The sequence below is a fragment of the Loxodonta africana genome, chromosome X, assembly GCF_030014295.1.
Source record: "Loxodonta africana isolate mLoxAfr1 chromosome X, mLoxAfr1.hap2, whole genome shotgun sequence".
NCBI classification, from domain to species: Eukaryota; Metazoa; Chordata; class Mammalia; order Proboscidea; family Elephantidae; genus Loxodonta; species Loxodonta africana.
The window spans coordinates 176,264,615-176,279,660 of record NC_087369.1 but is presented as its reverse complement, the minus strand read 5'-3'; the positions used below and the strand labels follow the sequence as shown (position 1 = coordinate 176,279,660).

General features: G+C 47.2%; 1 protein-coding gene across 1 annotated transcript in view; it reads right to left on the bottom strand.

Annotated features, from left to right (window-relative positions):
• Window positions 1-15,046, bottom strand: part of TMEM187 (transmembrane protein 187) — a 29,989-nt gene extending 14,943 nt beyond the window's left edge. Inside the window, exon 1 of the mRNA XM_064277777.1 lies at window positions 1-15,046. This exon is cut by the window's left edge and continues 14,943 nt beyond it. Within this exon, the coding sequence (XP_064133847.1) occupies window positions 14,249-15,046 (798 nt within the window). The 3' untranslated portion in view covers window positions 1-14,248.

Sequence of the window (15,046 nt, the reverse complement as noted above, 5' to 3'; positions counted from 1 at the left end):
GACACGTATTTTGTGCTCTTTTCGAGTTGCAGAGTAGTCCACCCTGTGAACGTACTATAATTTATTTAAGCAGTCCTCTATGGAGGCTCGGAAACCCTGGTGGCGCAGTGGTTAAGTGCTACGGCTGCTAACCGAAGGGTCGGCAGTTGGAATCCACCAGGCGCTCCCTGGAAACTCTGTGGGGCAGTTCTGCTCTGTCCTATAGGGTCATAGGGTCGCTACGAGTCGGAATCCACTCGAGGACACTGGGTTTGGTTTTCTGGTTTTTTATGGAGGGTCAGTTAGGTTGTCCCCACCTGCTGTGTTTTTGTTTTGCCCTAGGCCTGACAGTGCAACGTCATTTTGATTGTTGTTGTTAGGTGCCTTCAAGTCTGTTCTGACTCGTAGTGACCCTATGTAAAACACAGTGAAACACTGCCCAGTCCTGTGCCATCCTCACAATCCCTGCTATGTTTGAGCCCCTTCTTGCAGCCACCCACCCGTCAATCCCCCTCTTTGAGGATCTTCCTCTTTCCCACTGACCCTGTACTTTGCCCAGCATGACGTCCTTCTCCAGGGACTGATCCCTCTTGATAACATGTCCAAAGTACGTAAGACGGAGTCTGGCCATCCTTGCTTCTAAGGAGCATTCTGGTTGTACTTCTTCCAAGACAGATTTGTTCCTTCTTTTGGCAGTCCGTGGTATATTCGATATTCTTCGCCAACACCACAATTCAAAGGTGTCAATTCTTCCTTGGTCTTCTTTATTCATTGTCCAGCTTTCACATACATATGAGGTGACTGAAAACACCTTGGCCTGGGTCTGGCACCTTTGTCCTCAATGTGGCCTCTACAGCATTGAGTATTATAATGCAAACGTTTCACCTTTGTGAATCTAACAGGGGAAAAGGTGCATCTTGTTTTTTATTAGCATTTCTTTCATGAGGAGAAAGTTTGAACATTCCTTCATCAACTTCATTAACCTTTTGAATTTCTTCCTCCCAGCCCTCAGGTCAGAGCCTTAGTCATTTTTCTCCGGGGCTGTGGGTCTTCTTGTTGGTGCATGGAGTTCTTTCCACACTCAGGAGAGTGACCCGTGGTCTCTCCCTGAGGGTTGCCAGTCTTCTCTCCTGGTTGGTGATTTGGCCTTGACTTTGTTCCTGGAACTTGCAACAATGGATTCTTATTTTCCTTTATAGCCTCTGGCTTGTTTATTTCCCCATGTCAAGGGCATTTAAAAAGTCACTCATGTTTTCTTCTACTATGAGTAGATTTTTTCATGTTTAAATACTTTATCCAAGAGAACAACAATTGGCATAATAGATAATGTTATGTGTTGAATATTGTTCCCAAAAAAGACATGTTCAGTCCTAACCTCTGTGCACAGAGACAGAGAAACAGAGGGAGGATGCCATGGGACGCTGCATCTGCAAGCAAGGCACCCCTGGAGTCACCAGAAGCTGGGAGAGAGCCCTGGAACAGATTTTCCCTCAGAGTCTCAGAAGAAACTAAGATGATTGACACCTTGATTGGGGTTTTCAGCCTTGAGAACTGTGAGCCCTGGTGCCATAGTGGTTAAGAGCTTGGCTGCTAAGGGAGAAGGTTCCCCATTTTCCCAACTGCAATTGTTGGCCATAACCAAAAAAAATCCCACTGCTGTCCAGTTGATTCTGACTCACACGCCATGTTGTTGCTGTTGCTAGGTGCCGTCGAGTCGGTTCAGACTCATAGCGACCCTGTGTACAACAGAACGAAACACTGCCCGGTCCTGAGCCATCCCCACAATTGTTGTTATGCTTGACCTCATTGTTGCAGCCACTGTGTCAATCCACCTCATTGAGGGTCTTCATCTTTTCCGCTGACCCTGTACTCTGCCAAGCCTGATGTCCTTCTCCAGGGACTCATCCCTCCTGACAACATGTCCAAAGTATGTAAGACGCAGTCTCGCCATCCTTGCGTTTAAGGAGCATTCTGGCCACACTTCTTCCAAAACAGATTTGTTCGTTCTTTTGGCAGTCCATGCTGTATTCAATATGCTTCGCCAACACCACAATTCAAAGGAGTCAACTCTTCTTCCGTCTTCCTTATTCACTGCCCAGCCTTCACATGCATATGATGCAATTGAAAATACCATGGACTGGGTCATGCGCACCTTAGTCTTCAGGGTGACATCTTTGCTCTTCAACACTTTGAAGAGGTCCTTTGCAGCAGATTTGCCCAATGCAATGCATCTTTTGATTTCTTGACTGCTGCTTCCATGGCTGTTGATTGTTGATCCAAGTAAAATGAAATCCTTGACAACTTCAGTCTTTTCTCCGTTTATCATGATGTTGCTCATTGGTCCAGTTGTGAGGATTTTTGTTTTCTTTATGTTCAGGTGTAATCCATACTGAAGGCTGTGGTCTTTGATCTTCATTAGTAAGTGCTTCAAGTCCTCTTCACTTTCAGCAAGCAAGGTTGTGTCATCTGCATAACGCAGGTTGTTAATAAGTCTTCCTCCAATCCTGATGCCCCGTTCTTCTTCACATAGTCCACTTTCTCAGATTCATTTGCTCAGCAAACAAAATAAATCTTTGCAAGTGTGACCCTTGTAACCTTTATATTGTTGTTGTTCTTGTTAGGTGCCGTCGAGTCGGTTCTGACTCATCGCGACCCTATGCACAACAGAACGAAATACTGCCCAGTCCTGAGCCATCCTTACAATCGTTGTTATGCTTCAGCTCATTGTTGCAGCCACTGTGTCAGTTCACCTCGTTGAGGGTCTTCCTCCTTTCTGCTGACCCTGTACTCTGCCAAGCATGACATCCTTCCCCACGGACTGATCCCTCCTGACAACATGTGCAAAGTATGTAAGATGCAGTCTCACCACCCTTGCTTGTAAGGAGCATTCTGGTTTTATTTCTTCCAAGGCAGATTTATTCATTCTTCTGGCAGTCCATGGTATATTCAATAATAATTGTTAATGCTATTGTGTTTCTCTGAGGACCTTCTTTTATCTTCCCCCCTCCCCCTCCCCGTAAGGTTTTTAGGGTCTGATTTAAGGCAGGTCTGTTTAATGAGGGGGACTGTTTGGGATTGAACAAAAGGTGTTTAGGATTAGTGGGTGTAGTAAGGCAAAGGCCTTGAAAAGCCCAGCTGAGTGATGTATTTTTTTCAAAAGGGGGCTGTTACCCTGAAGAGGGCTAGTTAACTAAACTTAATGCTTGGATAAAGGATTTTCAGGAAGTCTTTTAACTAAGTAGCAAAGTTATTTGCAACTTCCTCTTCCTAGACAAGAACTTCTTGGAATAGTAAAGTCATGTTAAGGCAAGGAGTGCAGTAGTAAAGCCCCGGTTCATGTCAAGTGCAGATGCTGGATAACCTGGGATGTGGAGCAACAGGAGCTGTCACTCAGTGCTGGCGGGAATGTAAAAGGGACAGCCACGTGGGAAGACAGCTCTGGCAGTTTCTTACAAAGCTAAATATAATCTTACCATGTGACCTATTACCCAATTGGGGTCCGTGCCCTGGAGCAGTCGAGCCAATGAAACGTACTCCAAGTTAGAAGGTAGAGGAAGTTTCATTAGGAGGTGACACCACTGAGGGGGCAGGCGACAGCAATGCAGGCTGTCCTTGATGGAGTCCTCCCAAAAGCAATTTTTACATCAGAGCTTATGTATCATTTTGGCAAGGATTACCTAACGTTTTTAAGCCTGTAGCCCACAGATGGTTGTATATATCACAGAACTGCAAGAAACTCTTTATTGAACTAAAGATATGCACGTCGGACACCTGGACTCTAATCAGTATGTTTGTAACAGGCTGAAAAATAAACTTACATAAGAATCTCTCAGCTAGTGAAGTTGGTCTGCCAAGTCCACTCTGACTGAGATAAGGAGTAAGAGAGAAAGTTGGAGACCAAAAGTGCCAGGCAGCCTTCCTAGCTGCTGCCTTGCAGGCTGAAGGTCATTTCTCAAGAGAACAAAGAAGAGGAGAGGGACCAAGGCTGCAGGGAGCCGAGAGGGCTCCTCACGCCTTTGCAAAGAGAGCAGTGCAGCTGGTGCAGTAAAAAATGCTTATAGGTTACTTAGAGCATCATTATGGCGTTAGTTAGGTCAAGCTCTCAATCACCCATTTTGAAAAGGAGAAAACATGTTTCGAGGTATTAGGGTCACATGACCTAGCAATAGTGCTCCTAGATATCTACCCAAATCGAAAACTTCTGTCCACAGAAAAACCTACACATGACTGTTTATAGCACCTTTATTCATAATTGGCAAATATTAGAAGCAACCAAGATGTCCTTCATTAGGTGAACGGATAAACAAACTCTAGTACATCCATGCAATGGAGTACTATCCAGCAATAAAAAGAAATGAGCTATCAAGCCACAAAAAGACATGAAGGAACTTTAAATGGATACTGCTAAGTGAAAGAAAACCAAAAAAACCAAGCCCGCTGCCATCGCGTTGACTCCAACTCATAGAGACCACGTAGGGTTTCCAAGGCTGTAGATATTTACGGAAGCAAGCCAGTCTGAAAAGGCCGTATATCATATGATTCCAAGTAAATGAATTCTAGAAAAGGTCAAAGTATGGAAACAGTAAAAGAAATCCATGGTTGCCAGGGTTTCAGGCAGGGGGCAGATGAATAGGTGGACCACAGGCCATTTCTAGGGCAGTGAAGCTGTTCTGTCTGTACATTTGTCAAAACCCGCAGGACTGTACAACAGAATGAACCCTAACGTATGGGGTTGCTATCGGTCAGAACCAACTGGGAAACAACTAACAACAACAGTGTGAACTATGGACTATAGTTAATAATGATGTACCCAGATGGGTTCCTCAACTGTCCCAAGGAGAGTGCAGAGCAGAGGGGGATATGACAACTCTCTATACTTCCTGTGCAACTTTTCTGTAAACCCAAAACTGCTCTAAAAAAATGAAGTATAAAAATTCAAAAGAAAAACTGGTGTGTTTCAGGGCAGCTGCCGCTTGTGGTCTAGGATGTGATCAGTGTCTTAGATGCCGTCATGGACTTGGGAAAATCATGTGTTTGGCATACATCCTGGGGGCAGGGTTTCCAACCTGTCCAGGTTTTGTTATTGTTATTAGTTGTCATAGAGCTGGCTCCGATTCATGGTGTCCCCATGCACAACAGAACAAAACCTTGCTGGTCCTGCACCATCTTCAAGATCGTTGGTAATCTCGAAGTCCCTTGTTTCAACTATTTGTGGCACCTTCCAACCCAGGGGGCTCTATATCAGGATTTTCATTAGCTAATTTTCAGAAGTAGATCGCCAGGCCTTTCCTCTTAGTCTGCCTTAGGAAGCTCTGCTGAAACCTGTCCACTATAGGTGACCCTGCTGGTATTTGAAATACCTGGGGCATAACTTCCAGCATCACAGCAACATGCAAGCCACCACAGTAGGACAAACTGACAGACAAGTAGTGGACTTGTCCTTTAGATTGCCCTTAGTCACGAGGTTGTTCCCATCTTTTGCATCTTACTGAATTGTCTGCTCAACCCAAAGACATTCGAGGGAAGTGCAGAAACCTCCATCCATGGTGGTGGACCTGCCTGTCTTCCTCTGGAGTTCCATCAGCTTTTGTTTCATACGGTAAGGCCATTTTAACATTATTCCTAAAACGTTTTTGTTTGTTCTCAAAGTCTATTTTGTCTGATGTTAATATAGCAATGCCACCTTTCTTTCAGTTCCTAGTTGCCTAGAATTATCTTTTGGCTCATTCTTGTCCACTGACTCTTTCCACGGACATATGTTTGAGGTACGTCTCTAGTAAACAGCACAAGCGTGGATCTGAAGGTTTGGGTCCAATCTGCCAATCTCTGTACTCCTGAGAATTCTGCGATCTGAAGTTCTTGCTGAGGCTACAGCTGTCATTTGCTGGAGCTATCCCCGCAGCAGCTTCCGAAGGCCGGCACAGCATCCCTCGGTTCACGGTGGAGGTCCAGGCTCAGGTCCTCCCGCTGTTTTGGCTGACAATATAAAAGACAACTGGGTGGGGGGAAGCCAATCTGAACGGCAAAGGCAGAAGCTTCAAATGGCGAACGTCTCTCAACAGCTCAGACTGCAACGGCAGGACCCCCTTCGTGAGGCCGAGATGCCGGCATGGGCCACGCCACACGATATGTGACCCAGCTGAGTGCAGGTGCTCTTGTGGTGCTGGTGACAGTTTTTCGAAGTTGAAAATGTATTTTCCAACCACAACGAGATACTACTCCATGCCTACTAGAATGGCGATAATCGAGAAGACAGACAACAGCACGTACCGACTAGGACGTGGAGAAACTGAAACCCTTGCGTATTGCTGGTGGGAATGTAAAATGGTGCAGCTGCTGTGGAAGAGAGTTTGGTAGTTTCTCAAGAACTTAAACATACAGTTACAATTTGAGCTAGCAATTTCACTCCTAGATATATACCCAAGAGAATTGAAATCAGGGACTCAGAGACTTGTACACCAGTGTTCACTGTAGCACTATTCACAATAGCCAAAGAGTGGAACAACCTAAGTGCCCATCAACAGATGAATGGATAAACAAAATGTGGTATATCTATACAATGGAATATTATTCAGTCATAAAAAGGAATGAAGTTCTGAAGTGGGCTACAATGAACCTTGAAAACCAGATACAAGAGGCTACCTATTGTGTGAATCCGCTGATATAAAATGTCCAGAACAGGCAAATCCATAGAGACAGAAGGTAGATAGTGGCTGCTGGGGGCTAGGGGCAGTGGGGAGGGGATGGACAGTGACTACTAATGGGTACAGGGTTTCTTTTGGGCTAATGAAAATGTTCTGGACTTCAACAGTGGTGATGGCTGCACAACCTTGGGAATACATGACAAACCACTGCACTGTACACTTTAAAAGGGTGAACTGTATGGTATGTGAATTCTCTATTGCTTTTTTTTATTTTATTGTGCTTTTAGGTGAAAGTTTACAGCTCAAGTTAACTTCTCACTCAAACATTTATTCACGTATTGTTTTGTGACACTGGTTGCAATCCCCACAATGTGACAGCACACTCCCCCTTTCCACCCCGCGTTCCTTGCGTCCATTCAACCAGTTCCTGCCTTTTCCTCTTTGCTTTTGGGCAGGTGTGGCCCATTTGGTCTCGTATACTTGATTGAGCTAAGAAGCACATTCCTCATGTGTGCTGCCTAATCTTTGTCTGAAAAGTGGGCTTTAGGAATGGTTTCCGTTCTGAGTTAGCAGAGTGTCTGGGGGCCATAGTCTCAGGGGTTCCTCCAGTCTCTGTCAGACCAGTAAGTTTGGGCTTTTTTCATGAATTTGAATTTTGTTCTACATTTTTCTCCTGCTCTGTCCAGGACTCTTTGCTGTGTCCCCTGCCAGAGCAGTTGGTGGCAGTAGCTGGGTACCGTCTGGTTCTTCTGGGCTCAGGCTGGTGGAGGATCTGGTCTCAGTGTGGTCCTTTGGGGTAATATTTTCCTTGTATCTTTGGTTTTCTTCATTCTCTTTTGCTCCAGATGGGATGGGACCAGTAGGATGTATCTTAGATGGCTGCTCCCAAGCTTTTAAGACTCCAGACCCTACTCACCAAAGTAGGATGTAGAACATTTTTTATTGTGCTTCAGGTAAAAGTTTACAGCTCAAGTTAATTTCTCATTCCAACATTTCCACACACATTGTTTGTAACTCCCACAATGTGACAGCATGCTCCCCCTTTCCACTCCAGGTTCCCTGTGTCCACTCAACCAGTTCCTGCCCCTTCCTGCCTTCTCGTCCTGCTTTGGGACAGGAGCTGCCCATTTGGTTTCATGTATCTGACTGAACTAAGATGCACATTCCTCAAGTGTGTGGTTTTCTTTGTTTTATAGAGCTGTCTAATCTTTGCCTGAAAAGTGGGTTTCAGGAATGGTTTCAGTTCTGGTTAGCACGGCATCCGGGGAGAACATTTTCTTTATGAACTATGTATACTAATTCTAATTGACCTGTATGTTCCTCTCTCAGAATAAAACATGTATTTTCAAAGTGAAAATTGAAGCCAAAGTTGTGGAGGCTCAGGCTTCACGGAGTCTAGTTTGAAACATCAAGGTAGAAGCCCAGAGCACATGAGGGAAGTCCAAAGCCCCAAGTCCCACCTTGACCCCTTCCTATCTCCATGAACTTGGAAGTCACTCAACTTCCCTCAACTCAGTTTCCTAGATACTAAGCCCTCAGTAACCTTCAGCTACTACCATGATTCCTGTCTCCTGCCCTGCCTCCCTCACAACACAAGGCTGTGATCAAGTTGACATTCACCAACAACTTATTACATGCAGTGCCTTTCCTAAGCTATTTCTGCGGTGTTATGGATTGAATTGTGTCCCCCCAAAATATGTGTTGTAAATCCTAACCCCTATAAAAAAATCCCTATACCTGTGGTTATAATCCCATTGGGGAATGTGTCCCCCCAAAATATGTGTTGTAAATCCTAACCCCTATAAAAAACCCCTATACCTGTGGTTATAATCCCATTGGGGAATGGGTTTTCTTTGTTATGTTAGGAGACCTATCAGTATACGGTGTTTTAAGACCATCACCTTTGAGATACAAAACGAGCAGATTGGGCAGTGCGAAGCAAGCAGAGATGGGGGAAGATAGATGCCACGGCACATGAAGATCGCCAAGAGCCATGGAACAGAAACTGAAGAGACAAGGCCCTTCCCCCAGAGCTGCCAGAGAGAGAAAGCCTTCCCCTGGAGCTGGTGCCCTGAATTTGGACTTCTAGCCTCCTGAACTGTGAGGAAATAAATTTCTGTTTCTTAAAGCCACCACTCGTGGCGTTTCTGTTATAGCAGCACTAGGAGACTAGGACGCATGGCTTACCTCGTCTAATCCTCACAAGCACCCTACACCCTGGGAGGGAGGCACTGTTAGCATCTCATTTTAGGGAGAGGAAACTGAGGCACAGAGAGCTTAAGAAACACCAAGGCCTCCCAGCTAGTGAATTGCAGAGACGAGATCAACCTCAATTTTAAGCAGGGAAAGGTAAACCAAGGTGAAATGGAATTCTCGTTCACCCCCATCAGATGGGCGGATGGTAAATGTTCTGACGACACCTAGTGCTGTGGAGCAACCGAAACACTGGTGGACATGCAGTTTCAGGCAAGCGTTTTGGCCAGGGATTTGGCAACTTCTCGTAAAGTTGAAGACACCCTCATGGCGTAGTGGTTAAGAGCTACAGCTGCTAACCATAAACGTCGGTGTTTCGAATCCACCAGGCACTCCTTGGAAACCCTATGGGACAGTTCTCTGTCCTATAGGGTTGCTTTGAGTCGGAATCGACTCGATGGCAACGGGTTTGTTTTTTTTGGTTTTTAGTAAAGTTGAAGGTGGATCCCCTAACGAAGCTTGCACATGTTGGCACCGAGAGTCACATACAGAAAATGCACAAAATGAGGGACCACCCCAATGGGAGACTGTGGAAGGAAACTGTAATGGACCTGGTCCTGCAGCCAGTCACAGAAGGGTCTGGACAGCATGGTGCCATTTGTATAAAGTGAAAGCAATGCAAGCCCATGTGGTGGCTATATCCATATAGGAGAGGTGTAAGAACATGTGCGTGGGGGATAACTATCAAAATCCAGGTGGTGGTTACCTGGGGGCAGGAAGGTGGGGTATAGTGTTTCCGTTCTTTAAAAGGAAGAGATCCGAGCTCACCAAAATGGTTGCTGCATGGATGCCCTGGTGAGGTCCTGGCAGTCAGGCAGGGCCCCTGGGAAGGCGAGAAAGAAAAGGCAGAAACAAAACCAGAAGTCCGCTTTCTGAAGAGAAAAAGAGAGCAAAGATCAAAGTGAAAGGTAGGCAACGGAACAAAAGACTAGAAAAAAACCACGAAAAGGGGTAGCAGGACCTGAGGGACAACCACTGTCCAAGCAGCAGCTGCACTTCACGTAGAGAAAGGCAGGAGCTGGGCTCTCCGTTGACTAGCACACTCCAGCAAATCACTGAATAGCGCCCTGGGAACCCCGCAGAGAAGCAGCTTTCTGTGCTGGCAGAAAGAGGCTAGTTTATATTTATGCAAATATCCCTACTAATGGAGACCTGCAGATGGGGGAGGGAAACACTTTACCTAGTTGATGTGCCTAATTTTAAGTGCCAAGAAACAAAATCTTTTTTCTCCCAGGCTGCAATGAAATGACGCCCACAGGATTCTGGCATTTCTTTGCCTTAATAAAACACAATCACACAAGGTGCTGGTTAACTACAGTTTGGTAAATCATCAGGTTAACAATGATGACATTTGCTGTATTTTATTATATTGTATTTATACGTATAAAATTCAACTATTTTATAATAATTTATATAGTGGTTATTATTTTACAAGAAATAGATCTGAAGCAGCCGTAGGAGATGTTAAGATTTGACTAAGCTAGCTGATGCGCGGACAAGTATAACCTGGGTATCTGGAAGGCTGTTTCAAGCAAGACCAGAACCCCAAGGCTATGATGGGGTTGGCACAGATGATTTCTAAGATCCTTCCCAGCTTTATAACCTTGAGCAAAGTTTGGGGTAGAGGACCCACCTGGTAAACAGGGGCTTCTTGGCTGCTCATGGGGTCCGATGGCACAGTAATACCGACAGCAATACTAAAAACCCTCTCCCCCAGCAGATGGCCCAGCTCTTCTGAACTCAGGGCCGTTCCTGGCTCTCTGAGGAGACAAGGCACAAAAGGACAGAGAAGGAATTCCTCAGAATTCCAGCCTCCTTCTCTGCATCTCAAACATCCGAGCCTCCGCAAGGAATGGGGTCCCCAGGGCTGGCGCAGGACATAGGGCCCCTGCACAGACTTCGGACCACTGGGCTCAATGTAAGGTGGCCAGGTTTAGCAAATAAAAAAAGGGGTGTCATGCTGCTACATTCATGAACCTCGAAAAGCTGATGTTGAGTGAGAGAAGCCAGACACAAAAGACCACCTATTGTATGATACACTGATAAGAAATGTCCAGAAGAGGCAACTTCATAGAGACAAAAAGCAGACTTGTGGTTCCAGGGGCTGGGGGAGGAGAAAATGGACAGTGACTGCTAAGGGGTCAGAGATCTTTTGGGGTGATGCATGTTCTGGAATGAGATGGAGGTGGTGGTTGTACAACTTTGTAAAGGTACTCAATGGCAATGCATGGTACACTTTAAAATGCTTAGTTTAGTCTTATGTGAATTTGACTTCAGTTAAAAAAAGCTTTAAAACAAATTCGAGTGTGCAATAGTCGCTGACATATCCATCCTATCCAATATCCAACATCTCCTTCGTGACAGATGGGTAAACGTGGTTTATCCATACAATGGAATACTACTCAGTCATGAAGAGAAATGAAGCCACTATGCATGCCGCAACATGGATCATGAAAGCATCATGCAGAGCAAAACAAGTCAGTCACAAAAAACACAAACGCTGTATGGTCTCACTTGCATGAAATAAGCAAATATATAGAAATCGAACATTATTAAGGGTTACCAAGGGTGGGAAGAGGGGGGAGAAGGGGAATTACTCTTTACGGAGCTGTTATGGATTGAATTATGTCCCCTAAAAATATGTGTTGTAAATCCTAACCTCTATGCCTGTGGTGGGAACCCTGGTGGTGCAGTGGTTAAGAGCTCTGCTGCTAACCAAAAGGTTGGCAGTTCGAATCGAATCCATCAACCACTCCTTGGAAACCCTCTTGGGCAGTTGCACTCTTCTCTTACAGGGTTGCTATGAGTCGGAATCGATGGCAACTTTTTGTTTGTTTATGCAAATAAAAGAGCCCTGGTGTTGCGGTGGTTAAACCAATCGATTGCTAACCAAAAGGTTGGTGGTTTGAAACCACCAGCGGCTCCACAGGAGAAAGATGTGGCAATCTGCTTTGGTAGAGATTTACAGCCTTGGAAACCCTATGGGGTCACTGTGAGTCAGAATCAACTCAATGGCAGTGGGTTTGGTTTCTTTTCGGGTTATGCAAATAATGTGCCTGTGGCCCACCAAGGGGATTGGACAGCTTGCTAATAATACAAATAAGGTGCATGGCACCCTTGTGGGAGTGGGACCATGCAAATAAGGTATATGGAACCCTAACGAGGGGATTGGTCAGTTTTGCCATCCTGCTAGGCCTAAAAGAACAGCCAATCCCAGAGCAGAAGGGTCCTGACGACCACCAAGAAGAAGAGCCAGGAGCAGAGCACATCTTTTGGACCCAGTGTCCCTGTGCTCAGACCCTCCTAGACCCAGCAGTGAGAGAGAGCTGTAACACTGGAGTTGGCAAGATGGTGATAAGCAGCAGCACAGAAATGGCAGCAGCAGAACCAGGAGACTGGCAGGAGACGGCGCATTGAGCTTCCTGGCCCACGGAGCGAGAAAGCTGAGTGCCTTCCGGCAGGAGGCTTGCCAACCCATGGAGCGAGAGACCTGAGTGCTGTTGGGCCAAGGCCTACTGGCAGAGTGGTATGCCTCTAGGCACTTATTGGTAGAGCTAAAGAGTTTTATAACACTTCCCTGAGCAGGGCAGAGGCCAGCCAAGGAGCCAACGTCTGGAGAGAGAGGCCTGCCTCTGGGCACCAATGAGAAAAGGCTGTCCTGATTGAAGAATTGTATCCTGAATTGTAACCTGTTGCTTCCCTAATAAGCCCCGTAATCATGAGTATTCTAAGTTCCGTGTGGTCACTGCAATGAATTATTGAACCCAGCAGAGAAGTTGAGAATGCTGTGGCAGGGACAGCTGGTGTCAGAATTGGTAAAAAAGATGGAGGGTGGAGGTATGTTTGACCCCTACCTCTTAGCAATCAGCCTTGGGCTGTTGATTTTGATTATCCTTCCCCCTTGTGAAGTTAGTGGAGGTCAGATGTCTCCGCCAAGTGACTGTTACAGAGGGATACTAGGGGCAGTTGTTTCCCTGCCTTGAAAGGTCACTGCCCCATCCACCCCCACCCTATGTTCTAGTTCCCCTTAAACCCTCCTGAATCACCGTAATCTGAAAGTGCCATCTGTTTCCTGTAGGGACCCCATCTGACCGAGGAGAGACATGAAAACCAGAAGGTTCGCAGGGTTAGTTAGTAAATAGTTATTGGCTAAAAATAAAATTATCATTGGTGCTGGCAGCTCAAAGGTGAGGAATGGAGGATACTAAACCCCTGGGACCTCTCAGGGAACGAAGCCAACCCCTTGAATGCCCACTCACTGAAGGGTGTGAAGATAGCACTCACTCGGTCAGTAGAGGAGCCACCCTCCAAGGCCCTAGTGCCCCCAGGTTTCTGTGTGCCACCGAGGAGGCCTCTGTAATCGAGGAGGCCTCTGTAATCAAAGAGCAGGCCTTCGGGAACCCCAGAGCCAGGTTCCTTTCCTCGGGCCCATGGCTTTTGAGATAGAACTTGCGATGAAACCAAGCCCTGCGTATCAGCCAGCCCTGCTTCCGTGCCCCAAGTCTGGGCCTGGACACATCCAATGGCGGGTCAGATCAGAGAGCCCAGTTCACAACTGTCTCCACGTGGGAGGCACGCTGGGAGGGTGGGGGAGACTCTGAGTTAGGAGATGGTGGTTTGTAAGGACCTGGGGGGATGGGGACGCAGGAATCCTCAGGCCTTGCCTTGTGTCTCCAATGGCAACAGACACCGGGCCCTGCAGTAACCCTAGCCTCTAAGGACATCTAAGTCACACCCTGGCTCCCAGGCTATACCCACCAAGCAACATTCAGTTTAGAAGTCAGCTTTGGAGGTCTGTGTGTTGGTTTAGTCATCTAGGTCTGCCCTGCCTTGTCCACGCAGGATCCGAGGTGGCGTAGCTTCCGTGTGACTTGCCCACAGCCAACGTGAAGGTCACGTCAGCTGGGGAGTCACAGTGCTCGTGGTTTCTCCATCAAGCTGCTGGGTACATGTGTAGGGTGCCCCAGCCTCCCTGACTCATTCACCTCTGGGGACACTCACCAGCCCCACCCAGAGCTCACAAACAGCTCGAATCTGGCACAGGGCAGTTTTCTCTCCTGCCTCGAGTGATGAATTTCTCGAGTTCATCACCTTCCCGCCAACGTTTTATTTTGGCAAGTTTTAAACTACAGAACATTTAGGAGAACAGCACAATGAACACCCTTCACCTAGACCTGGCCCCACTGAAAGGGAACTGCAGCAGTTAGAACATTTGGTGACTGAAATACTGACGTACGGCACTTCGGAGGGAAGGATCACCTTCCCCCCCAACCACTGGACTATCATCACCCCCAAGAATTGAACATCGGAAACCCTAAGTACCCTCTCAAGTCCATTTCAACACTGGGAGGATTCATCGGTTATAAGGCAGTTTAAAGCTGCTTCTCAGGGGGGAGTCTTTGGGGACTGTCTAAATTTGTCAGGAACAAAAATGCAAAGTGGAACTGGAAGACGTCACAGACTTTGGACCAGAAATGGCCCGTCAGCTGCTGAAAGGGATGCCACTGTGCAAGCTGGTGGTCCCATAGCTTGAGGACCACGAAGCCCAGGCAGGAGAGCATCCCCAGGGCTAGATACGTGCCTGAGGTGGCGCTGCCAGCCCCTGCCTGGGCGCGCAGGGCTAACCCCACAGTGGCCAGGATATGCATGCCTAGGGCAACCTCAAACCCACAGGGATGCAGCAGGGCCAGGCAGTAGCTGGCCAGGGAGAGGCATTCAATGGAGAGGAACAACCAGGGCCGCCAGCCCTTGTCCAGGTAGAAGCACCAGGCCACTGGCCATGCAAAAATGGGCAAGGTGAGCCACTGGTCGAGCACGGCAGCAGGGTGTGCCTGAGTCCCAATCCGCAGCCACTGGACGGGGCCGTACAGGAGGGCCATAGCGGCAAAGACATCCTTCAGGTAACGGGCCCTTGGCGCCTCTGCCAAGCATCCCAGCGTGCCCTCATCTCTGTGGAGCCAGTACCATCCCAGGAGCACGTAGGCCAAGTTGATCAGTGAGTTGAAGGGCATGATTACGAAGGCAGGGAGACTGGCCACAGGGGCCTCTGCATAGTGCTCGTGGCCCACTTGGATGAAGACATCCTCAAAAACGCCGGTGTAGACAGTGGCCACACAGAGGCAGGCACCCAGGGCCACGTGGAACAGGGCCTGCCTTGACTCTGGCTCCAT